The sequence below is a fragment of the Doryrhamphus excisus genome, linkage group LG8, assembly GCF_037039965.1.
Source record: "Doryrhamphus excisus strain RoL-2023G ecotype Guam linkage group LG8, RoL_Dexc_Guam_v1.1, whole genome shotgun sequence".
Classification (NCBI taxonomy): Eukaryota; Metazoa; Chordata; class Actinopteri; order Syngnathiformes; family Syngnathidae; genus Doryrhamphus; species Doryrhamphus excisus.
In genome coordinates, this window is record NC_136364.1 from 6,485,201 (window position 1) to 6,511,712 (window position 26,512).

Genomic DNA, 26,512 nt, shown 5'->3' on the forward strand with positions numbered 1-26,512 from the left:
CTTTTTTAAAGTGCTTTTTGTCCCACTTCCCCTTCTTGCTTTTGCATATTGTAGATATACTTAAAACCTCATTCAGGTCCAAATGTGCCAATTTTGATCTTTTTAGAATCGTCAGGTTGGGGGAAAAGGTTAGAATATTACAGGAATGGAGTCAAAAGGAAATCAAGAAGATGAGAAGAACTTCTTCTATAATAGAACTTCTTATCGTGCGTTACAAAATATCAAATTTTCACTATGGGGCCCTCGCTGGAAAAGGTCTGGACAGCCCTTTATTAGAGGTGATATGATGGAACAGATTATATGCACATGCACAAATGGCCTTCTTAAGTCAACTGATGTCGCTAACCTATTGTGTTTGACCTTGGAGGTTCCATTGTAGTTGCCATGCAGTCATTTTTTTATCCCCCCTCCCCTCACTACAGTCTCTTGTTCATTCCCCCATGTGGATGGAGATGAAAAGAGGAGGGGGGGCATGCAGGTGTCTAAAATAACTGCATCTTGCATGAGAGTTAGTGCCTGCAGATGGTAGAGAGACAAGGGCGAGGGAGGGGCTGCAACAGCGGAGGTGACTTGAATTTTGCTCCTTGGTAGCATTTTTCACAGCATGTGAAATAGAGGGAGTGTTGACAGTAGAAGTTTCCCCCCCTCCTCCATCAACCCCCCCTCATTAAACTCCCCTACCACACCCCCAGCGTGAGCTGGGAGAGGTGAACTCGCAGATTCCCGCTGCGGATAAATTGTGTGTGACATGTTTAGCCGCGCTGCCTTAGATGGAGACGGGTGGCTGTGAATGCAACGCGGCTCTGCCAAGAGGGAAGGCGGAAGAGAGAGTGAAGGGCAAGGGAGGGGAGGGGAGGAGGAAGAGGAGGAGGAGGAGGAGGGGGGAGTGACAGCGGCGAGAGGAGTGCCGTGAAGCAAGCATGAGGTTTTTACTTTCCATTCTCCTCCCAGCAGCAGTCAGATGAGAGTCCTTGCACACAGTAAGTCTGTTTACTCTGTGTGTGTTTGTTTGTGTTGGTGTGTGTGTGTGTCACTTGTACTTTTCCTTGCTCTCTTCTGCCATATTCGTTTTGGAATATTTCACCAACCATCTGGATGGTCACTGTGATATACCCGTATATATATATATATATATATATATATATATATGTGTGTGTGTGTGTGTGTGTTTAACAAATGGGTGAGCGTGATTTCCTGCTAATGTGCAGTTGTATGAGGCGGGACAGTTTTTAATGTGGAAAAGAGCTGAGCAGACAAACAAATGGGCGAACATTAGCGTTTTAATGTTGTAGTTAATGTGCGTTTATGTTCAGGTAGCACACACACACACACACACACATATCCTCTCTTCTGGCACACTATTCCTCACACTTCTTCCAGTTGGACAACACTGTGGTGTGATTCCTACTGCTGCACTCATATTGGTGGATGAATGGCAGGGGGAAAACACACACACATACACACACACACACATACACACACTTTACCTAAAAGCAGTGCTGCATTACACAGGTGGTGTGCAAACACACACTATAAATCATCACTGACTTGTGCTTTTGCTGGTGATGCAAATTGTGTTTAAGGTGCCAACTTTAAGGTACTCTCCTTCTGTACCTGCATGAAGTTATGCTTGACGCAAATAAGAGAATATATCCACAACCTAAATAAAATGACATAACTAGCTGCTTAGCATTCACTAAAGAAAAAGCCTCCTATAGATTGTGGCCTTGATGCATTTGCTCCACAGTTGCTTCCTCTTCTGGTCTGGTTTTTCATATCGTATTGTCTAACACCTTGCCCTGTGCTGAGCGCTAATATCTGCAATGCATCCAAATTTAGATTTTAGATATCGGATGCACACAGAATTAGGTGCATGGAATATAAAAGTGTTTTTACGACACCAAATTTCCAGTTAAGCCTTGCCGATGCTTCATCGTCAGCGTGAGACTGAATGCTAACTTTTATTCTTTAGCGTTAATTTCTGTGTAAAGGAGGCCAAACTAGGTTTTGATTATGTCACCGGAAGAGGTATATGTTCGAATTCAGCAGTTTCAGTCTATCACGGTTTTTCCAAAATACACAAATTAATAATCATGCTGTTTCATGGTGGAATACTTTCTATTATTAGTCCAAAAACATGCATATTGAAGCAATGTTTACATATTTTTGCCGCCATTTTAAAATGTGATACTAGTGTCTTTTCTGCCGTGCGTTATTACCATATAAAATGATATGCTGGGCAAATTTGACACCCGTGCTTAGAGTAATCAGTGTGCAGCTTTTATAGCAGCATAGATTAACTATGCACTGAAAATGGATATCCTCGCCTCACCTTCTAATCCCAAACCCTCTCTACTTTCTTCTTTCTCACCCCTCTCCCTTCCTCGTCTTTTGATTCTTTTTTCGGTGGCTTGTCTACGTTTCTCTTTTAATATCTGCTTGAAAAGGCGTTGTTGCAGATCAGAGCAGCCAGATCTACAAGGTCATCTGAGGATAGAACAGAGCATCTCATATCTGTAAAACACACACACATCTACAGTGTGAGAGAAGAAGAGCTGTCTGTCCATATGAGGAGAAAACAAGCTTTTACCTGGAGTGGAATTTGTGGAATTATATAAAAAAGAAACAATAAATCTGTCCTCCTCCAATTTTTAAAAGTCTGTTGAATGCAGATGTGTGTGTGGGGTGGAAAGTGGGAAGGGGGGGGGGGTGGCTCACCAAGCTCTACTGTGATCAAGGTGAAAGCAGAAGAAGGTGACTTGACTTTGAACAACGTGCCACTCAACACGGAGCACGCCACAGGCATTTACACAGACGCACAAAAAATGTCTTGGGTGAGTCTTTTGAGACCATTTGGCGAGTGGCAAAATCACAGGCGACTCAGCCAATGGTGTGTGATTGCTGTTTTCCCAGCAGTGTGTAAAGCTGTCACAAGCCTAACGCACGCTAGCTGAAGATGTAATCTTTGGTAAATACAGCTGGGGGGTAGAGGGGGGGCTCGGAGTTTGCCCACTGTGATTTCCTCAGATTATGGTGTCAAAGTGAGCCATTAGTCATCGACGGGCGAAGAGGACAGATTACCTCCTGTTTGGCCTCACTCTGCGTTCATGGAGACGGTTCTTGCCAAGAGAAATGACCACAGCGCTCGTAGAAATGTTCCAAAAACAACCAAACAACCAAGTGGCAGATTTCCTACTTATGATGCAGTAAAAAAAGAAAAGAAAACAATATACTCACCACTCAGGTGTGAGCTAGAAGCTAATAAGACCCAGGACTAGAGCAGCACGGTGCACTGCAGACATTAGGTTTTAGGGAATGTAAATTGTTTGACTGGATCCTGACTGGGGTGTTTGTGGAGTAATTTGTCTGACTTTGGCTCTGACTGACATATGCTATAGAACTTTTTACTGCAACTTCAGTGGAGCAAATTATGCTTTACAAAATTGGCAACAAAGAACATTTTTTTTAGCCTTCTGGTTAAAAAAAAAACAGTGAATTGGTTTATAACACATGGAGATACCGTATATGGTTTAGAATGTTTTGTCTTTTGTATTAAGCAGGATTTCCATCCATCCATCTGTCCATCCATCTGTCCATCCATCCATCCATCTGTCCATCCATTCATCCATCCGTCCATCTGTCCATCCGTCCATCCATCTGTCCATACATCCATACATCCGTCCATCTGTCCATCCATCCATCCATCCATCCATCCATCCATCCATCCGTCCGTCCACCCGTCCATCTGTGGATTCATCCAAGTGATCAAAATTAGGTTCTTCCGTCGAGTTTCTGGGCTCTCCCTTAGAGATAAGATGAGAAACACTATTATCCAGGAGAAACTCAGCGTACAATCACTGCTCGTCTGCATTGAGAAGAGCCAGATGAGGTGGCTCGGACGTCCGGTCAGGAACCTCCCTGGGGAAGAGTTCAAGGCATATCTGACTCATAGGAGACTTCTGGGAAGACCCAGGACACGTTGGAGAGACTATGTCTCTCAACTCGCCTAGGAAGTCGACGGCAGCATGTGGGATATTCACACAGAAAAACACACTATAAACCTTCCAATGCTACTTAGACTTGGTGTTCACGGCATTACTCCTTAGTATGTAGGAGTATGAGTGATACATGAAATGTTTTTTCTTCAGAATTCAAGAGCTGCCAAGTTGCCCAAACAGAAGCTGTAGTAATTCTACACTTCAAACTTACTTAAGATTTGTCACATCAAAACACAAACGGTGCATAAGACTTCAAAACATGTTATATTAGTGTCCACTTGAGGCATCATGGGAACTGAAGTTATTTTAGCCATAAATTAGCTGCAACATTTTTTTAAGCCATAGTGTTCAAAGCATGTGGAAAAAAGTAGTGGCTTATAGTCTGCAATTTGTAGTATTTTACAAATTTTACTCTAAACCACTTTCCCCTTTTTGGATTAAAATGAAGAATAACGATCCAGAACTTTTCATGATGACTTTGAAGACGCTGCCATTCCTATCCCATCCGGTGTCAAACCATGCTATATTACACATACATAAATACATACATAAATACACACAGAAATAACATCACTAGTATTTTGTTACTAGTATATTAGATATGAACTGCTGCGGGTTTGATGGAAAATGATTGTTTATTTGAGTGATTATTGTTTGTTTGTTTAAGAAATCTGCTGCAAAAATGTGAACTGCTGGACGGTTTGATGTCATTCATGTGCAGGATTTGGTCTGTGAGCCACACATTGACTATCCCTAACATACACCATGGTGGGTTGTCTTCACAGTTGGACCTAAAAACTGTTGGATCTTTGTGTTGTCTTATGCTTGTCTACATTCCACCCATTGGACGGTATCCTACTTTTCAGTGATGCTTTCAGATGTTTTCTTGCATGTGTGGCTATCAGATGCCAGCCACCATGACAAAGCGTTTAGATGACGTCAAGCAACAAAAAGCCAGAACGTCAGACCGGGGGCTGCTGTTTGTTTGGTATTTGACCATTTTTGGAGACTGTTTTTTGCATCAGGTCATCATGAGTGTTTTTGCCTTTAATCACACTTCTACTTGCTTATTCAGCCAAGAATGTGAACTGATATTACTTCATACAAGACGTGCTTTGGGATCATCAGTTTCATGTCTTTTTTTAGTCCTGAATCATGCTGTGATGTCTGGCAACCAGTCCAGACACACTAGCTCGAAGTCAGCTGGGATAGTGACCCTAGTGAGGATAAGCGGCATGGAAAGATGATGGATGGATGGATGGTTGGGTGGGTTTTTATTCGCAGATTCCTCTTGTTCTCAGTTAAGTTGGATTTTGTACAAAACATTCATACATTCATTCATTTTCTACTGCTTATCCTCACGAGGGTTGCGGGGGTGCTGGAGCCTATCCCAGCTGTCTTCGGGCGAGAGGCGGGGTACACCCTGGACTGGTGGCCAGCCAATCACAGGGCACATATAGACAAACAACCATTCACACTCACATTCATACCTATGGACAATTTGGATGTAACACAAGTAACATGTTTTTGAGCAGGGAAAACATGCAAACTCCACACAGAGATGGCCGAGGGTGGAATTGAACTCAGGTCTCCTAGCTGTGGGGCCTGCGCGCTAACCACTCATCACCGTGCAGCCCTGTACAAAATATAATCCACTGAAATTAGTCAGAAATTGTCATGTTTTTTGGGGTTTGATGCATGCATGAAGAGGATACATGCACGAATTGAACCACTTTGAAATGATTTTAAGATCAGTTGAAACATTGCAAAAATCTTAAGGACGACCAGTACAGGTTGTACCCCACTTCTCGCACGAAGTCAGCTAGGATAGGCTCCAGCATACCGACGCCACCCTAATGAGGAAAAGGGACATAAGAAAAGAATGGATGGATGGATCTTAAGGAGGTTCTAAGTAGAGCGACAAAATGCAAAAAGAAGAAATGGGAGTAAGAAAAATTTAAGCAGTTTTAGGAGGTTCTTGTTTGCATGGTCCAAAATGTTTTTTTTGTGTTTGTGAGCTATAAAATATGGAACCTTAGATCAACTGTATACCTACCCATGTTTCTATATCTGCTGAGCATTTTCCATCCTTTCATTTCACCTGCTTGTCTGCTGTCTTGTATTTGCACCTGTCTGGACACTTTATGCCTGCTTGTGAGGGTGGCCCAGCGGTGATGAAAAAGAGAAGGACCGTGTCCTGTATGTGTGTCTTTTTATCATGATAAAGCCTCTGTGGGTGAAGAAGCACGTAAAATCACCCGAGGGAGCTTTTCCCTACTTTTTCCACTTTTTCCAGCTGCATTTCTCACCCAAACCTCCCACCTCTTACGACTGCATCTCCTGCAGTTTTATATCTGTGTCTGTCTCTGCCTCGCTGTCTCATCCCTCGCACTCTTTACACAGAGATGTATACAGCTCGTACGTGCGCCGCCTGCATTGCTATTCCTGTGAGGAGCAGACCGGTCTGGCGGTGCCGTGGTTTATGTCCATGAACTCAGTAACACCCTCACCGCTGCCGCTGCTGCATTACGGCACACTAGCGTTACCACATGCAGGTAGTAAAACGCATTAAATGTATGCTTTTCTTCACAATATGTGCACACGTCCATCCTTTTGCTTTATCGCTCATCCTGTTGAGGGTCACAGCAGAGATGGAGTCTATCCCATCTATCCTGTGTCCAATTTGCGGCCGTTTTTTTTCTTTTTTCTTCATTGGCCTTTGGTACATTCTAAAAATATAATTGAACAAGAAAACAAACCAAAAAAAAAACCAGCAAAAATTGAAGAATGTGCAATAATTGTACAAGAATTAAGTCAAAATGTGAAGAGCAAAACGTAGAAATGTCATATTTTAAGGAAAAGTACAATGAAATATGAAAGAAAATATCTCTTTTTAAAAGCTGTAATACTATAAGAAAAAAAAACAATTAATAAAGTAGTATTTTTTGGAAAAGTTACATTCTTAATAAAATAATTATTGGAAGAAAATTTACAAGAACAAATGGAAAAACTGCCGTAATATTACCAGAATAAAGTAAAAATATTCTGAGAAAAAATTGTAACAACAAAAAAGGCCACACAGTTGGGAGATCGATTCTCCGTGTGGACATTTGCGTGTTCACACCGTGCATGCGTGGGTTTTCTCCGGGTACTCCGGTTTCCTCCCACATTCCAAAAACATGCAAGGTTAATTGGCATGCGAGGTTAATAAGTGAGTGTGAACGGTTGTCTATATGTGCCCTGTAATTGGCTGGCGACCAGTCCAGGGTGTACCGCGCCTCTCGCTTGAAGACAGCTGGGATAGGCTCCAGCACGCCCGCGACCCTCATGAGGATGAGCGGTACAGAAAATGGATGGATAGTTGGGGAAACATTTGCATATGTGAAAAACGTCAACATTTTTAAGGGTTAAAGTCATAACATTATGAACTAAATTTTTTGAAAGATTTAGATGAAAGTTGAACTATTTGGAAAAAAAACAGGAAAAATAGGGTGAAAAGACTTACAATGCACATTTTAAATAAGCTTTTTTAACCTACAGTATATGACAAAGCTGAGATGCTGAAATATATATAACGTCTTAGCATAGCTACATGTATTGCTTTAAAAAATATCAAAGAGGCAAAGTTGCATACTTTCATTTTTCACTCTACTGCGGGCCCCCAGTAGCCAATTCCATTCCATTGATCAGTGTTTCATGGTTGACTGTTGCCTATTATTACTATTATCAAAATAATAACATAAAAATAATAAAACATTGACTTACTCCCCATTTGGTCCCGGAGCCCAGTTCTGGTCAGATTTCAGTGATGAGAAACGTAGCTGTGGTTAGTTGCCGGTGTTACTGAAGTGAAGAGTTTGGCTTCTCAAAACAAGATGTGGTGGAAAGGGTAAAGCTGTTTGCATGGGGGATACTGGAAGTCTCTGTTGATGGATTATACTGCTGTTGGGCATACATACATACAATTTCATGACAAAAAATCATCATCCCAACTATCCCTTTAATGTCTTTCAAACAGCTTAATGGGCGTGGCTGGCTTATGACACGAGCACAAATTCTGCCTAGCAACAATCCTGACACAATCACAAACACAGCAATGTTGAGATGACAGCTTGTGCTACTGAACTGACCCCCCGCCCCCCGCCCCACCAACACACAGTGTTTTTCTGACACCTGAAGGAGAGGAGTCATAGCTCTGAAAAGAGAGGTAACCAATGTTAATCATATGCACACATATTATTCATGCACCCAAGTCTTGAATATCAATGCGGCGGCTGACCTTCCATTCATCTCTCCACTTGTTTCGTCTCTAGATGATGCAGATCTGCTGCCTCATGCTTACTAGTCCACACTGCTGCCTACGTGCGTACAATAGAAATGACGTCTAATATTGCCCTGATGGTGTGATCAGTGTAAATGACTTCATCTGACTCCATAATGACTGGTGAGTGGAATCATGAGCTTGCAAGGGCGGGGCCAAGTTCTTTCCTGACGTGGATTCTGGAGGCCTCGTTCATTGAAATAGCTGTCCCTTTGGCAAGGTGTGTTGAGGCTCATTAATGTTGCAGGGATGTGGCAGTCTGTTTTTTGAAGTGAGACTTTTTTTCCTTATTGGTATTTAAAAAACATTGTCTCGCTGAGCAATCTATTTGTTTGTCACTTGGATCGTATTGGCTCTCATGGATACAGCTCACGTTATTCTCTGTCACCGGGTTTAATATATTTTTAATGAGATATTTTTATGTTGTTAATAATATTGCTCTTAGATTATTGCTGATTAGATGAAATAGATAGCTGCTTATGATGTTATGCAGCACTTTGCAGGCCATGAATGCTGAGATGACAATGCATAGTATAGTGGTAATAAACAATAACCATAGTGGGAACGCCATCTGTAGAAAAAAGTAACAAAAAAAAAATAGTGACGGCTAGAAAGACGATAAGCTCATTGGAAATGCTGACAGTGTCGCCACACCTCCGTTGAGGGACGCTGAAATGTTAATTGATCTTTTCTGTGGAAACGAGTAATCAGTGCTGAACACAAAGTTTGGCTGACGGGATTATATTTGGCCTTAAGCCATCTATTGTCAATTAAAAAGTTGGGCCTGATTACGAAGCTTTTTTACCCCAAAGTAAACTATGGAACATGATACAGTTGAATGAACGCCATGTTTGAAGTCAATACTGTGACTTTTTGCACTTCACTCTGAATTACATGTTTTGATTGTACAACAAATACAGCATAGGAACTCGTTGGCGCCAGAGGAAACAGTTCTGCGAAGTTTACATTCATTTACATTTTATCTACTAGCTAAGATCCGGTACTCGAGCAACACCAGATGATTTTTAGTGCAAATCAACAACACGACTTCCATACTGGATCAGTCGAGCCCCAGGTTAACAACGACCGCCATTGGTGCTGTTCACCTACAGGGTGCCGATGGAAATTGTGTTACTGTTGGTCAAAGAAGGAGAGGAGGAAGATGTGTTCGTAAGAAGAGAAAGAAGAGGTGCCAAGAAGTGCCAAGAACCTAGAACTGAGAGTAGGGACTTTAAATGTTGGAACTACGACAGGAGAAGGTAGAGCGTTGCTTGACATGATGCAGAGGAGGAAGGTAGACATACTGTGTGTCCAGGAGACCAGGTGGAAAGGTAGCAAGGCTAGAAGTTTAGGAGCAGGGTTCAAGTTGTTCTATCATGGTGTAGATGGGAAGAGAAATGGAGTAGGAGTTATTTTGTAGGAGGAGTTGGTTAAGAATGTCCTGGAGGTCAAAAGGGTCTCAGATAGGGTGGAAATTGATATAGGTATTGGTATATTGATAAAATTGGTATGCCCCACAAGTAGGACATGAATTAGAGGAAAAACTGAAATTCTTGCTGGACCTTGATGAAGTGATGAGCATCCCTAGAAGGGAAGGAGTTGTCATTGGGACTTGATGGACATGTTGGTGCAGCAAAGAGAGATGATGAAGAGAAGATGGGCAGGTTTGGTATTCAGGTGATGAACACAGAAGGACAGATGGTGGTTGACTTTTCCAAAAGGATGGAAAAGGCTGCAGTGAATATTTTCTTACAGAAGAGAGAAGAACATAGGGTGACCTATAAGAGTGGTGGTAGGAGTACACAGGTAGATTACATCTTGTAGGACGCTGTAATCTGAAGGTCAGTGACTGCAAAGTAGTGGTAGGATGGTGGTGTGTAGAATGACCCTCATGGTGAGGAAGATGAAGAGGGAAAAGGCAGAGCAGAGGACCAAATGGTGGAAGCTGAAACAAGAATAGTGTTGTAGGATTTTTAGGCAGGAGTTGAGACAGGCTCTGGATGGCCAGGAGGTGCTTCTAGATGACTGGAAACTACAGCAAATGTGATCAGGGAGACAGGTAGGAGAGTACTAGGTGTGTCATCTGGAAAGAAAGCAGACAACGAGAGTTGGTGGTGGAATGAGGAGGTGCAGGAGTGTATTCAGCGAAAAAGGTTAGCTAAGAAGAAGTGGGACATTGAGAGGACTGAGGAGAGTAGACAGGAGTACAGAGAGATGAATCGTAAGGTGAAAGTAGAGGTGGCAAACAAGAAGCCTATGATGACTTGTACGCTAGGTTGAACAGTAAGGAGGGAGAGATGGATCTCTACAGGTTGGCAAGGCAGAGAGACAGAGATGGGAAGGACGTGCAGCAGGTTAGGGTGGTCAAGGATAGGAATGGAAGTGTACTGACAGAAGCCAGTACTGTGATGGGAAGATGGTTGATGAATGAGGAAAAGGAGAGAGAAAGAAGATTAGAAGAGGTATCTGCTGTGGACCAGGAAGTAGCAAAGATTGGTAAAGGAAGTGAGAAGAGCGTTGAAAAGGATTAACACTGCATGAAAAGGGGCTTACACGAGAGTATGCGGATAGAGGATATTGTCGCCAACTGTCACCTCCAAGCAAGATGCTGCAGGACACAGGAAAACACTGCAAACAGTCGCTTTCCAGAGTTAGCCTGGCTCGATGTGACTTTGACTTTCGTATGCTAACCATTGTCAGTGGGGGGCCGAGGGCACATCCCGCTATCTAGCACACATTCAGACAAAACTGCAGAGATGGTTTATTTCAAGTAAAATATTTAGGTGTTTATTTGACTTAGGTGTCTAAGAAAAGAATAACAATTTGTTTTTCCATCCTAAAATTCCATCTTAAAGTTTGTCTTTTCTTGTGGTTGTCTACATCAGTGATTTTCAACCACTGTGCCACAGCACACTAGTGTGCCTTGAGAAAAATGTCAGGTGTGACGTGAGGAATTATCCAATATCACTTTTTATAATTAACATTTATTAATCATCATTTGCAAATATTACTAGTATTAATAGTACACCTGGTTAGCATACACCTTGCTTAGCATACACCCTGGTTAGCATACACCTCGGTTAACATACACCTTGGGTAGCATACACATTGTTTAGCATACACCTCGGTTAGCATACACCTCGGGTAGCATACGACTCGGTTAGCATACAACTCGGTTAGCATACACCTCGGTTAGCATACACCTCGGGTAGTATACACCTCGGTTAGCATACATCTCGGTTAGCATACAACTCGGTTAGCATACAACTCAAACTCAATTTACTTGGGGGGCCACTGGAGCTCGGGTCTGGGTGAGACTGGGCCGCATCAGGGTTTAAAAAAAAAACCAAAAAAACGCATTTAGTAAAAACAAAAAAATTTAAAAAAAATTTGCTTTGGTTCCAATTTTCTACAAGAAAAGCTCTGATAAAATACTTTTTATTTTTCTACACAAAATAAGATGAAAAATAAATAAACAAATCAAGAATAAAGAAAATCAAAACGGCAAATAATAAAAACTTAAACCACATATAGTTGGTTGGTAGACAAATGTTTTTTTTCAGATTAAAATGAACAAAGCATTATTAGAGCCCTGTAGACATGACAAAACACGACTATAGTCACATTTATACTCTTTTTATTTACAACATATTGCGCAACTGCAGGGTCTTGAGACACACGCTAACTCGCAAACTAGAGAGCTTGCCACCTAAACGGTAGCCTTCAAGTTATTTCCTTTCAACTTAAATTTACCAAAAATTTACCACTTCCACACGGATAGGGAGGATAACTATTAACAGTTATTTAACCTTTAACATGAACATTAATCAAACGTAATCATTTTTTCTGGGTACATGATACCATACAGCATCCATATCAAACTTTAACATTAAACTTTCATATCAAGGCGGGGGCCTCAAACTAGTGTCCTGCGGGCCACATTTGGCGCCAGACCATGACACTGCCACCACCATGTTTGACCGTAAACAAGAAACATTTATCCTGCTACTGGTTTTCAACGAATATGAAACCTAATACTGTAGCATTGCCTGAAATGTGAGGGGTGTTGTAATATTTTACCCTTGAAGAGCCAACCATAATTCCCCAATGAGAGGGCGGGGCAATTTGTCTAAAAGTTACCATATTTACATTTACAACACCCTTCTTTTATGTTACAAAAGCCTTTCAATAGTACCGCATTTAAGCTTCACTTTCTGTGTACATTTTAAGCACTGTATTACATTTAACTACATTTACACAACAACTACCCAGTTAACCCCCCTCCTTCAGGTGACACTTGGATTAAAATCGGGTTAGCGTACAACTCGGTTAGCATACACCTCGGTTAGCATACAACTCGGTTAGCATACACATTGTTTCGCATACACCTCGGTTAGCATACACCTCGATTAGCATACACCTCGGGTAGCATACACATTGTTTAGCATACACCTCGGTTAGCATACCGAGATTAACATTTATTAATCATCATCAAAACTCCTCATGTAAACATGGCTACTGTCGAGTGTCCGTGGTGTAAAGGCTGGCAGAGCAATGTACTATCGGCCCGTGTGGCAACACCGAGCTCCTTCCTCCTATAGACTTAGTGATGTTTTCCAATGTAAAAAAAAACGTGCCGTGGCTCAAAAAAGGTTGAAAAACACTAGTCTACATTAACATCATCATTAAGTAAAATTCAGAAGTTTCAAATCTTTGTAGCGTAATGCTTGATTTTGCATTTGAAAACATGACTGCCACTGAGGTCAATCATGTAGAAAATGTACACAAAATGTAAACAAAATGTAACATTAAGGCTGTGCAAAGAAATCACAGCTTTCTTTAATACTTCAAATTCATGCTACTCATATGATTTTTTTCCTCATAATAATATGACTTTATTGCCGTAAAAGTATGACTTTTTCACATTAAAATATAATGAATATAATTTTTTCACTTCATATTTTGACTTTATTCTCATTGTATTACAGTTGTTTTTTTACTGCTGATGTTTTTTTAAATGTTCCATCTGTTTCTATTTATTGCCATAATATTTTGACTTTATTATCATTCCTCAACCTTATTTTCATAACATAATGACTTAACAGTCTTTTGAAAACATATTTCAGCTTGATGCTACGACAATGACTGTATTTTTCTTAATTTTTGATTATGTTATTCTTAGAAAATTTGATTTTTCATTGAAACTGCTGATGTTTCATCGTTTGCTGTTGTTAATGTTATTTTTATGTATTAAAATACATAAAAATGATAATGATGATGGTAATCATATTTCAGTACAGTTTGATAGCTATTTTCTCATCCTTGTCTATAAAATGATTGCGTCTGCGGCTGCTCTGAGCTTGTAATGGATGTTACCTCATATTGCATTGATACCACAGAGGACCTGACACCATTAGCCACTTTGTCCTTGCCTTCAAAGCCGTTTCTCTTGTTGCAGCAACGCTCGTGACCTTGCAGCACATTTCTGTGATGGCGCAGCACCCTGTGTGCACTGTGCAAAGGAACCCGGGGGTTGGGAGAGGGTGATACAGAAGAGGGCGAGCAAATAGAATCAAGACGTTTACTCTTAAAAGGGGAGCTCTGCTAATCAAAGTCACATGATGCTGTGAGTGCAGCCAATCATGACGATGATGATGAATGAGCGAACAGGCAGTGATTGAGATACATCCACATACTCAATGTCTTGTTGTTAGGGTGGTAGATTCGAACATGCTCCTGTTTTTTTTTTCCTCTTGGGAACATACTCACACCTATTCCACAATAGAAAATGAGAGTCCATTTTCTATATCATTAGGGTTATAGGTGAGCGGGAGCCTTCAGCATCTAAAAAGTCAGGGGAAAGGGTATTATTTACATGGAGAGTGGAGTTACACAAATATTTCTAGTCTTCGCACAGGCCAGAGTTTCCAGAAAGTCTGTCTTTGGTGTCCTAAAATGGACTTGATGTGTGAACATGGGTGAGTTATGGAAAACTGCCATGCACCCCACGTTGCCAAGGCGGGGATCATGCTCTGCATCATAAATACACAATGGAAGTACACAGTACATGATGGAATCTGTGTTTCCTCTCAATGAGCCACAGCACCCCTGCACCGTCAACACTCATGCAGCTCTTGACCACATGGCACAAACAATTGTATTAATGCTCATTTAAGATATGCCTTTATTCGTCCCTCAGTGGGGAAATTTGTAGAATTTGTGTTGCCAGCTATTTGTTCTGTCATTTTCAGTGGATACTACAAACTTTACGCAAACTACTTCAAATACTGTAATTTATGGTGTATAAGACGCACTGATGTTTAAGCCGCACCGACTAAATTTAGAGAGCAAAACTGATTTGTACATACAGTATACAACCGCACCGGTTTATAAGGCATGGTGCGCATGAACCCGTGAGGACCGCCCAGGTCTTTATTTGACAGGAGTCAATCATAATCTTTGAGAAAACACACAACAAGCTTGTCAACCCATCGGGAATTACAAGTGGTCATTATTAATATAACAGTCTGTCTTTTCACAGTGTCATCTCACAAAGGACTCTAAAATCATCACACAGCAACTCAAACACTCAAAATCTAGGTAAGAAATATACAAGGCAAGTACCAATACGAGTTTACAATGAAAATTTTAACTTCATCCCATAAGGTATTTCATCCCAGCAAAGCATTTCATTGGTTATTGCTGCCGGGTGCTGCAATGATGTCAGCCTCCCTCAAGGTTTTCTGGTCCCTCTGGTGGACAGAGGCAGCACTAAAATAGCAAGAAGACACCATGAGTCAGACTGTTATACTGTATCGAGTAATGGCCTCCAGCGATTCCCAGTGGGTTGACAAGCTGATTGTGAGTTCATTTTAGCTCGTAATTGGTTCCTACTTAGAAAGAGCTACTGTTTAATCTATGATTTGCGAGTTTCATGTCTATGTGTTGTCACTTTAAAGCAGGGGTGTCCAAATATTCTCCTGTCAGTCTGTCAGCATCATCGATATCGTTTAACGGCCACTCATTTTGACCTTTGTAACCTCTAGTTAGAAATTCGAAATGAGTCAATCATCTGCTCCAAACATGACGTTCATTAGCCAAGCTTGTCCGCCCAAATGGGGAAACACACACAACATGAACTTTGCTTCAATTATACGTCGGGAGACAGAGAGGGACACTTTGTGACAGCGCACACACTTTGTCACCTTGTTACAGCCTCTCGGCCAACCTCAGCCTCTCACCAGCTTGTACTAATTAGCACTTTTAGCCGGCATCGCTCTTCCCATCCCCGTAACCACCGCTGGGCTGGGCTCGCCCCCCTCCCCCGGTCCTCCTATCAGTTTAAAGGTCAGCTCAGGTCGGACATCAACTGTAGCGTCCTGCTCCGCCAGCGATGCGCTTGTAATACGACACATCCGACATCTGGTTTTTGCAGCGTCAGTCAGCGCCCTTTAACTGCTCATATTACTGAATTACCACGCCAAGTTTTTTTTCCCCTCCCTTCTTTGCTGAGCTGAGGTTGCAGCAAAGGTGCAGACTGCAAACTTCACAGATCAGAGTTCAAGCGAGTCTAGCGAGAAGACCCCATTGCTTTTGCTTTGATAGAAAGAATAAAGTAGAAGAAAATAGTCTTGCAGGGAAGGAAATTCACAACTTTACCAGTAGGAGAACCGTGTTTTATTATCATGAATGAAAAGTAAGCACCCTAGACTATATGAGGCTTATTGCCACAGCCTACAAATAAAGCAGTGGAGCCAAATGAGCAGCACCATTATAGCAACAACATTAGCACCGGAACTCATGGCTTTACACAAACAAGGAGCTGCATTATTGCCCCTTGTTGTTAATATGTCTGTGAATTATGGAGTAATGTTGCAATATTATTATTATTATTATTGTGTTGCCACAGATACGCTGATACAGTGCAATTGATATAATGACAGAACAACATCTGCAATAGACAAACACGGAGTACCCGGAGAAAACCCACGCGTTTGGTGGTTGAAATAGAGAAATTTCAAAAAATCAAAATATTAAGAGAAAAAGGTGCAGTTTTACAACAATAAACTAATGATATTATACAGATAAATTTTAGTAGAATAAAGTAGAAATGGGGATGAGGAAACATACACAGCTTGTTTGTTTTGGACGTTTGTCACACTTAAATATTTCAGATCATCAAACAAATAGAGGGGCGTGGCCAACCGGGTGGGTTCGCTGACCCTCCTGAAGAAGACTGCAGATGATAGTTGAAACATTCATTCATTTTCTACCGCTTTTCCTCACGAGGGTCACGGGGGGTGCTGGAGCTGAGGCGGGGTACACCCTGGACTGGTGGCCAGCCAATCACAGGGCACATATAGACAAACAACCATTCACACTCACATTCATACCTATGGACAATTTGGAGTCTTCAATTAACCTAGCATGTTTTTGGAATGTGGGAGGAAACCGGAGTACCCGGAGAAAACCCACGAATGCAAACTCCACACAGAGATGGCCGAGCGCAGATTCCAACCCCGGTCTTCCCAATCTCCTGACTGTGTGGCCTACGTGCTAACCACTTGTCCACCGCGTGGCCCAATACATGGAAAAGGTGTTAAAACGTACATTTTTGCACATTTAAGAATAAAAAAAAATTCTTGGTCAGCAACAATATCCATATGTGATAGTGGTGAATCAGTAATGCATCATAAGAGATTACGATCCGTTTTATCACAGGATCGATATTTTCTCCCACATCTAATCAATAGAGTAGCGTAGGAGATACAATACAAATACGATCTATATTTTGAATCAGCAATATAGTTGCTGGTGAGATGAGTTTGCTATATTCCTGCAGGGGCAGAGGTCAAAGGGTGTTGGGTGTGCCTTCCAACCCTCTCTCTCTTCTTCAACTTTGGCTAGAGTTGTGATGTGATGGTGTAATCATCTCTGCTGCCTGCAGCTATGGGAAATGGCCGCATGCATTATTCACACACGCTGAGATGCTTATTGATGATGCCTTTATTTATATAATTCCTCTCCTCACCAGCCATAGTCATTCCTCACAGTTTTAGCCTTGTTCAGTCAGCCCCAGTCACAGATTCATTTATTTATGAAATGGACCCTATCTCTGCTTCCTTTTGTCGCTGCTGTTGATGAGAGAGCAGCACGGCCTTGGCGGGATTGCTTCGTCTAATTGCAATTTGAAGTCGTACCGCGGTTCCACGCTTTCAGTGTATTCATGTGCTCAGTGTCCGTCAATGGAAGTGGAACATGTTCACTTGAACTGCTTTCTTGTAAACACACTGTACCTTCTGATAGACTACTTTATTTTAGCCTTGTTTTGCATACATTTTGTATTTTGACCCAATACTGTATCTTTGAAACTATAGCCAATCTGCACTTCTGACTTACTTCTTCTTTATTAGTCAGCTAAACCAAAAAAATGTCACTACAATTGCTCTGGAAGAATTTTGCTTGCAGACCAGTAATATGAGTTGACGTTCATATTTCGAATTTCAATTTTGAACTATTTCAAAGTTCAGTTGATTTAAATTTTTCAGGTGAAAAGTGAGAATGTTTTTAAAAGCATGACCTCCATCACCACCTCAAAGTGTTCACTGTTTTCGGTTATGTACTGTCCTAGTGGAGTTGTAGAACAATACTGACGGCGATATTGAATACTGAAGGCTACAGGCGGTGTGACTAGGGTCGTTTGGGGCTGGCAGGGGGTGTTCTTAGCCTTTCCTGATGGCTTTTGGTGATTGTCAAGGACTTGCAAATATTTTCTCACACTGGACGGATGCTTCAACTCCAAATCCCTTTTCAGCGTGGGTGGACGTGATTCACATAGAAAGGTTACATTTTATTCCAGAAAGGAATCTATGGGAGACAATACCACTTCCTGTAAAGTGGAGGCAGATGCACTGGCAACGTGTTCAATGAGCGTGTTATTTTGAGCTCACTGGCTAAGAAGTTACAGTATAAAGTATATATTTCAAGAAAAGAATTGCATAATTCAGATTTGCCATGGAGGTGAAAAAGCCTCACTCAATAAAAAAAAAAAAAATCAAAATATTTAACTAAATTATGGCTATACATTTTCTTATCATAACCATTAGAACTGGCAATTTTATTTTGAGTTTTTATTTCTCATAATATTATTACTGTAAAAATTATATTTATCACTCTGTGCTCCTAAAGGGATATTATTTTTTCTCATATTCTGATGAGTTTATTCTCATAAAGTTGCAACTTTTTTCTTGTTAAGAGTTCGACTTACGAGTTCTTTGTTCAGAGTTCTCGCATGTTTTTTTTTCTTTTTCTGCAGGCGCTTTTCAACTATTTCACCTTTCTTTTATACATTTCCTTTGCACAATTCCAACTTTATTCTCATAATACTTTGCCTTTATTCTTATAACATTAGAACCTAAATTATTTAGTTTGTCTTTCATTATATTACAACTTAAAAAATATTATTTTATTATTTCAGATCTATGTTATTAAAACAACATTATTCATTTTCATAATATTAAAAGTTTTTTGTCATAAAATTGTGACCTTTTCTCATTAGAATCAAACTTTTGCCTTTTAATATTTTAACTTTATTCATGTGTCATTACACTTAACTGTGCTGTGCTGTTTTTTGTTTCCTATTATATTTAAAAATGTAGTTTCTCTCAATATTTTGGCACATTTTTCAATTTTTATTGTTTTTTTTGTTTGTTTGCTCATTTTGGACTCTTTGTATTGAGTTGTGGACTCCTATAGAGCAGCTACACACGATAACCTGCACAGAAAGCTTTCTAGAGCTTCCACAATCTGCACCTATTCCAGCTGCATTTCCTTGGTTTTCCAAAACGGTCTGTTTTAATGTATTCTATCCTCGGCCCTCCTACGGGCATGCCCACTCCGCTGTGATTGGTCACACTCCTAAGACAGACCACGAGGAGGGCAGGCCTACAGCTTGCACCCTGGCACACCCATTTAAGGAAGTGGGACCACTGTGACATCACAGTGAGCCAGTGTTAGAAATAACTTTCTGATTCCAAACTTCTTTCAGGGCTCACTTCAAATATGCAATGATCTGAAACCTTGGCATGGTTTTACACGAGAATACAACATTCTAACTACATTTATAGGTCGGAAAAGTGGAAAAAGCATCGTAGATCCCCTTTAACTCTATCCTTTTAATGTGGATGTCTGCGGGTGTACCTTATATTGTGTCCACTGCTTGTACATGCTGTGTAATGCACACTGGGTGCAATAAGGCCTTTTTTTGCAAACATTGGCTCATTAAGAGTCTGCATTGACAGTGTGAGCCGGGGGAGCAATTTGGATAAGAGATGGGCCGCCGTCCTTCAGTGACATTCTGCCCCTATATAGTGAAACATCAATGATGCTTCTCTGCACTCCCTCCTTCATTCAGTGCTGCTTTCCTTTTGGTAGCATTCCACACCAGAACACCATTGCAGATATGGACAGGCTCATTTGAATTATTGCTCACACCTGCTGCATGCATATTTGAATCACTTTTTAAAAAATCCACCACCTTAATATCCTCCAGGCATATTTCATTGTCTTTGTGTTTTATTTGCACACCGAAAAATGATCCTAACATCTGGCCCCGTAGGTGCATTTGGGGAGACGTTGTAACAATAGTCAGGTACTAACAGCCTTAGAATGCCATCCAGGAGGCTCATTTTGTTGCTCTATTTTTTGCCTCATACACTTCCACACGTAAACGTAGCCCAGAATATCACTTTTGACCTAAAAACTACTCCACCAAAGACGTAACTGCCCCAATCTGGTTATAAAGACCAGACCCTACAGGATTGAGCAATGTGTCCCTGCAAGGCCCACCCATGTCCTCACTTCCATAAATGGCAGCAGATGAAACTGTTGGTTCACAGATGTTGGTAAATACACTCATCCTCAATATACGCTGAATAAAGAACATATTGAAAGGCATAGTTGCATGCAGGGGTCTCCAAGTGTGACCTGGGGGCCGTTTGAGTCCAACTATCAAACATGGAAAAATCAATAGTAATTTATATGTAGAATATAGAATATATAGAATAGAATATAGTCAGTCATATAGTTGTAATCTAGAAATAAAAAGTAGTAATTTTAAGAGAATAACATTGTAATATTATGAAGAATTTAGTAGCACAAAGTTGAGATATTAAACAAGACATCTGAATGTTATGAGAAACAAACAAAACAACAAATACATTTATTGTTTTTGGAAAATTAGGTTTCTGAAAAAGTAATTTATTAGAAAAAAGTCAAAAAAATAAAATATTTGTATTAAATTATTCCTATTCTAATGGGGAAAAATGCAATATTATCAGAATAAACTGGTAATTTTATGAGGGAAAAATTATGGCACATTATTAGCATAGAGTTTAAATATTAAATAAAAATTACTTTTTTAAAAGTCGTAATATTATGAGAAACAAAAAACAATATGAAGTTGTAATTTATTTAAAATTTGGCTGGGAAAAAGTTTGAATATTATGGGAATAAGTCAAAATATTTTGGGAATAAATATAATAATAAAAAACCAATTTAATAATAATAAATAGAAATAACCCAATATAATAAAAATAATATAATGTAGTATAATATGATGAGAAGAAAATTATCAAAGAAAGCTGGAAAATGTATTTTAAAAATTGCAAAAATGGGGGAAAAGGTCAAGGTGTGAAGATAATTGTACTAATATGCTTTTTCATGTACTGTGTATAAGCAAGCTGAGAAGTTTTTTTGTTGAAATACTATATATAACTTCTTAGCATATGCACAGGAGTTGCTTTACAAAAATAGTGGAATCGTTGCATCCTGTTGTTTTTGTTTTGCATGTTTTTTCAAGGGAGGATTCTATAAAGCTTGGATATACTTTAGAGTAGTCCGTGTACAGCTGTTGTTCTTACTTTATTAAGTAGAAAAGGTTATTTCTATAGTAATGAACCTGGGGAGTTTACATAGTTTAGTCGTCTGCAGCATCAATGATGGGCTGCTGCTATGAACTATAGATGTCATTTTTGTTAGTTTACCATTTCACTTTGTGAAAAATCCACTCTAAAATCACACATTTTAGGCCACAATGATCACAAAAAACTCTCAAAATCCTGGAAGGACTGAAAGACATGATGCATTACTCTATTTGCTTCTTGGTTGGATGTATTGCATGTCCCAATATTCACAGTACAACCCCTCCTTTATGGCGGTAAATAGGTTCCGTGGTAAGTGCATTTCTGCAAATTAGTAGGTATAAATGTGAGTGTGAATGATTGTTCTATATGTTGGTCTATATGTGCCCTAGGGTGTACCCCGCCTCTCGCCCAAAGACATACCTGTGAAGTTAAGCGGCATAGAAAATAGATGGAAAGATGGATGAATGGATGGATGGTTGAATAGAAAATCACTACTTGAATATGTTTTTAACACTATTAGAGCCCTCTAGACATGAATAACACCACTTCATCCAATATAGTACAAATAATGACACTAAATAAGCCATTTGAGACATTAATAAGCTTGCTTGTGTGTGCTGCTATGAATGTGTTCCCGACTGGAGAAGAGTTTGGGCCAATCAAGATGTGACGTCAAGGGTCTTCTGAATACTTTACATTGATCGCGGAGGTATGCTGGAGCCTATCCCAGCTGACTGCTTTTTGTGATGCGTTCAATGCAAGTGAAAAGCGGACTTCCATAGTGTAAGGCGGTGCTCACTGTTTTTCACCATGTAGCTATCCTAATTAGCGATTAGTTAGTGATTAGTTAGTGATTCCCTGCTGTAAAATAATTAATCATGATGATGAAATAAAATAACCCAAGGGCAGTGTGGCCATTCTGTTTACGTCTGAAGTCTCGTAATTAATATTAGTGGGCAGTCTACTAAGAGCAGATTTCTATTTTGTGCATGTTTTTTTCTTAGGAACAAGACAGAATAATAACATAGTGTTTTTTTTGTAGACAGAAAAAGTTGAAAAGTGGTGTTTAAATAAAGCCCTGACAATATGACAATAGCGTATTCACAAACACATCTGTTGGAGTGCGTAGGCTGAATGAAGACGTGATGTAACAACATGTGGGCCGTGGGCATGGGGGCGCTTGCTGTGCATGGAGCAGCTGTTACAGTTTTTTTGGGAGGGAGAAGGGGCGGTGGCCGTTTCAACATCCCAGAGTGAGCGTGGAGGTCAGAATGAGTTTGTTTGAGCTGATCTAACAAGGAAGTGGAAGAGAATATCATCACTTCTTCCTCCCGTTGTGATGAGAGACCTCACATGGCCCTCCTCTCCCTTCACAGTGGCCAGCTGCCAACTCCGATATTAGAAACATCCCAGCAGCTCAAGGGATGATTCCCATCTCATTTACAGCTGGGAAGATTGACAGCTCTGTGACAAAACTCATGGCACCGTCTGAGTTAAAGAATATTTTTATATACATCACACAATAAAATGAATTTTTCGCACAATATTATTGATCAACATCATCAAAAACCTGAATGTGTAGTACATGTAACATGTCTGAATTCATGTTCAAATATACAATCAATAATATAGCTTATTATTAGTCATAATATGCATATTTAATCAAATGTTACATATTTTATAAAGTATTTTCAAGCATTAAAATGATTAAATGTAATAAAATACAAATATAAGGCATTCGGAAGATGCATTCAATGAAATGTAGAACTCTATACCGGTCACTAGATGTCAGTAACGTTAATGTAATGTTTAGTGAGAGGCAGAGAAGCACTGTAGTTGATTGCCCAAACAACAGGCTTTTATTGCAGGCTTCAATGATTCAATAATAATCATCATCATAGTAACAAGAGTCTGATTTACTGCTTACATTTTCTCTGATTACATGGACTAGATTGTGTAATATGGGTGTAAAGCTGACTATAGGGGTGTTACTTCATGTCTAGACGGCTCCAATAATGTTAAAAAGCATATTTAGAAGGTTAACAAGTTTTATGTTTTTTTAAATTTTAATTTGATATATAAAGAAGGAATTCTACCTTACGGAAACCGATTGAGCACTTTTGTGTCTGGAACCAATTAACTGCCATAAATGAGGGATTACAGTACATCATCGTCTAAACTGCGGCCCGGGGCCACTTGCAGGCCATGGTTGTTGTTTGACTGGCACATTCTAAAAATATAATTGAGCAAAAAAAAAAAACAAAAAAAACATAACAACAAATTAAAAAATCTGTAGTAATTTTACAAGAATAAAGTCAAAATATTACGACAGACAAATTGTAATGCAACAAGAAAATGTCATAATTTTGCAAAAGTAATGTAATATCCATCCATCCATGCATTTTCTTTCGCTTATCCGGGTTGCGGGGGCAGCAGAAACGAAGGCATTCCAAGGCCAGCTGTGAGATATAATCTCTCCAGTGTGTCCTAGGTCTCCTCCTGGCTGGGCATGCCCAGAACACAGGTGTCCAGGAGGCATCTGGACACCCTACGGTGGTTGGGCGATTTTGTTCTTTTGGTAAAAAAACAAAGGAACGGGCAAGACCCCGACATATTTGAACTCCTCCACCTGGGGCAGGACCCCCCAACTCAGAGGGGGCACTCCACCCTTTTCCGACTGAGAACCATGGCCTCTGATTTGGAGGTGCTGAGTCTCATCCCAGAAGCTTTGCACTCAGAACCAAACTGTCCCAGTAAATACTGAAGGTCACAGGCCACCAGGACCACATGGTTTGTGAATGACAGAGACAAGATCCTAAGACCCAAAAACTGGACTCCCTCGACACCTTGTCTGCACAACAGCAGCATCACACTAGCTTAGCCTATTTGCAGAAGAAACACAAAAATATTGCTACATCTCTAACTGTATTCGTTTATGTTTATTTGTGTGTTATTTTAAGATGTGGAGTGAAGCCTGCTTTTTAAAAAAAAGTTGACATGCTCATCTCGTGCCAAACGACCATTTGAACGCTTTCACTCAGTATTCCTGTTTGCCTTTCACACACCACTGGGAAAAACAGGGATAATGAGCAGGGAAAGTCAAGCCACCACTGAATGTTGTCCTGTCCCACTGACATTATTCCCTCCTTCTCCACAGAGAGAAGTGCCTTCTTGCTCGCCTGCCTGTGGTTCTGCACTGAATCACCTGGGCTTCTGGGCCCGTCAGACTCACCAGCGCTGACTTCCCCGGCCAAGGACGCTGTGCACCGCACCCCTACCTCCGTCCTCCTTATCCCAGCATCCCCCCTCTTTGCTCCTCTGCAGATAGAGCCTGATGTTAAGGACCGACAGATCCCATCAGCTCCTGTGAGCGGGAAAGACGTGGCTTCTCCTTTGTCCCGCCACCACACCCTTCTCCTCCCCCCGAGCCCTGCGTCTTCCCATCATGGGCCGACGCAATCAATAATGTTTTAGCATCCTCTCGTCTGACACTTTAGAGGAGCAAGCTTGATAGCGTTGGGGAGATTAAACGGTGCAACATCTGACCACTAAAGGCTTCCTGTTTGAGCCAAACCCTCCCTAAGGATGAGCTACAGGTGGTAGACCCCCGCCCCCTCCAAGAGGCCTCCTAGGCTCCAACGGCATCCTGACAAAGACGTTTAAAGTCCACCTTCTCCCATGTCATTGACTTATTCATCCTCATTACGACACACAGGAGCGCTCATACCCGCATTCGCTGGATATACATTACTCTTCATCTGCCCCCCCCCGGCTGCTCCTGCCGCTGCTGCTTCAAAATGGCGGTGAACGTGGCACCCATTCGGGACACAAAGTGGCTGACTTTGGAGGTTTGCCGGGAATTCCAAAGAGGAACGTGTTCACGACCGGACAACGAGTGCAAGTTCGCTCACCCTGCCAAGAGCTGTCAAGTGGAGAACGGCCGAGTCATCGCCTGTTTTGACTCGCTCAAGGTGAGCGACTCTGATCACCTCTGCACTGTTTGCCTTTTTTAACAGCTTGCAATACAGAAGAGTCGAGAGTGCATGTTTTATTTACTACGCAATCACAGTGAGACCAACGCTGTGGTGATTCGTAACAGAAAAAACAGTGCTACTTAATGATTTTATCTTATTGGAGGACACCAAAGAGCAGCGGCATATTCTAAAAAAAAAACAAAAAAATCAACAATTAAGACAAAAAAGTTGAAGTCTAATGACAAAAAGTTATTGTTTAATTATGATGAAAAATAGCATCATTTTAGTAGCAAAAAGTTTAAATATGAAAGAAAAAATAAATTTTTAACAAAACAGTGAATGATGTTGTAATTTTTGGAAAGTTGCAGAAAAACTTACAAAGTTCAGAGAATAAGGTCAAAATATTAAAAAAAATCATAGCACAGCGGTCTAGTGGTTAGCGCGCAGACCTCACAGCTAGGAGATCAGGGTTCAATTCCCACCCTCGGCCATCTCTGTGTGGAGTTTGCATGTTCTCCCCGTGATTCGGCAAAAACATATAATTACATATATATAATATATATATAAAATATAATTTACAAGGAAAAAAGTCAAAACATGATGGGAATAAAGCCATAATCATAAAAGAACATTGATATGAAGACAGTTGCAGTCATTGGAGAAAAAACAACAACAGAAATGGAAAAAACAGCTCTAAATTTATAAGTAATACTCCAAATATGAAGAGAAAAAAGGCATATTTTAACCAGGAAAAGTCTCAATTTTTTACAAAAATAATCTTGTAATATTATGAGGACAAATATAATTTTTGAAATAGTTGAAATATTTATTCTATGATGAGAAATGAACTGTAAAGAGTATAACGGTATAACAGTTTTACAGTTCATTAACATTACAGCCACACACAAGCGATCATAATATGGGACCTTTTAAGACAGCTCATTAGATTATGCCAGTGTACCTAATGTTGTGTCTATTTGTCTGTGTGTTCCGCTGTAAGCCGAGACGGGGCCGTCATCAACATCTGTGAATCCGATTGAGAGACTCCTTCATTGGCATTTGGCACATACATTTAGCGCTGGGACTCCACTTTTTGGTCACAGGAGCTGGCCGAACGGGCGGGGGGAGAATTAGAGCAGCACACACTTGATGTTTGATGTGTGTGTTTTTTATTTTGAGGTCATGCAGCATAGTAGGGTGTTCTCGGAAAGCTCTGCAATTGACTCTATTTTTTGCCCTGGCACTGAGACAACACACTCCCACTGGGCAGCTCCGCTTTCTCACTCTCTCCCCAAG

General features: G+C 40.6%; 1 protein-coding gene across 6 annotated transcripts in view; it reads left to right on the forward strand.

Annotated features, from left to right (window-relative positions):
* The window catches only part of LOC131134153 (muscleblind-like protein 1), a 91,727-nt gene that overhangs the window by 8,808 nt on the left and 56,407 nt on the right, over positions 1-26,512 (forward strand). For 5 of the 6 annotated variants that reach the window (XM_058079090.2, XM_058079081.2, XM_058079085.2 and 2 more), the window contains exons 1-2: positions 837-980; positions 24,400-25,213. In XM_058079090.2, the coding sequence (XP_057935073.2) occupies positions 25,040-25,213 (174 nt within the window). In that variant the 5' untranslated portion in view covers positions 837-980; positions 24,400-25,039. Of the gene's footprint in view, positions 1-836; positions 981-24,399; positions 25,214-26,512 lie in introns of those variants that run through there. The other variant, XM_058079082.2, reaches the window with a different exon arrangement.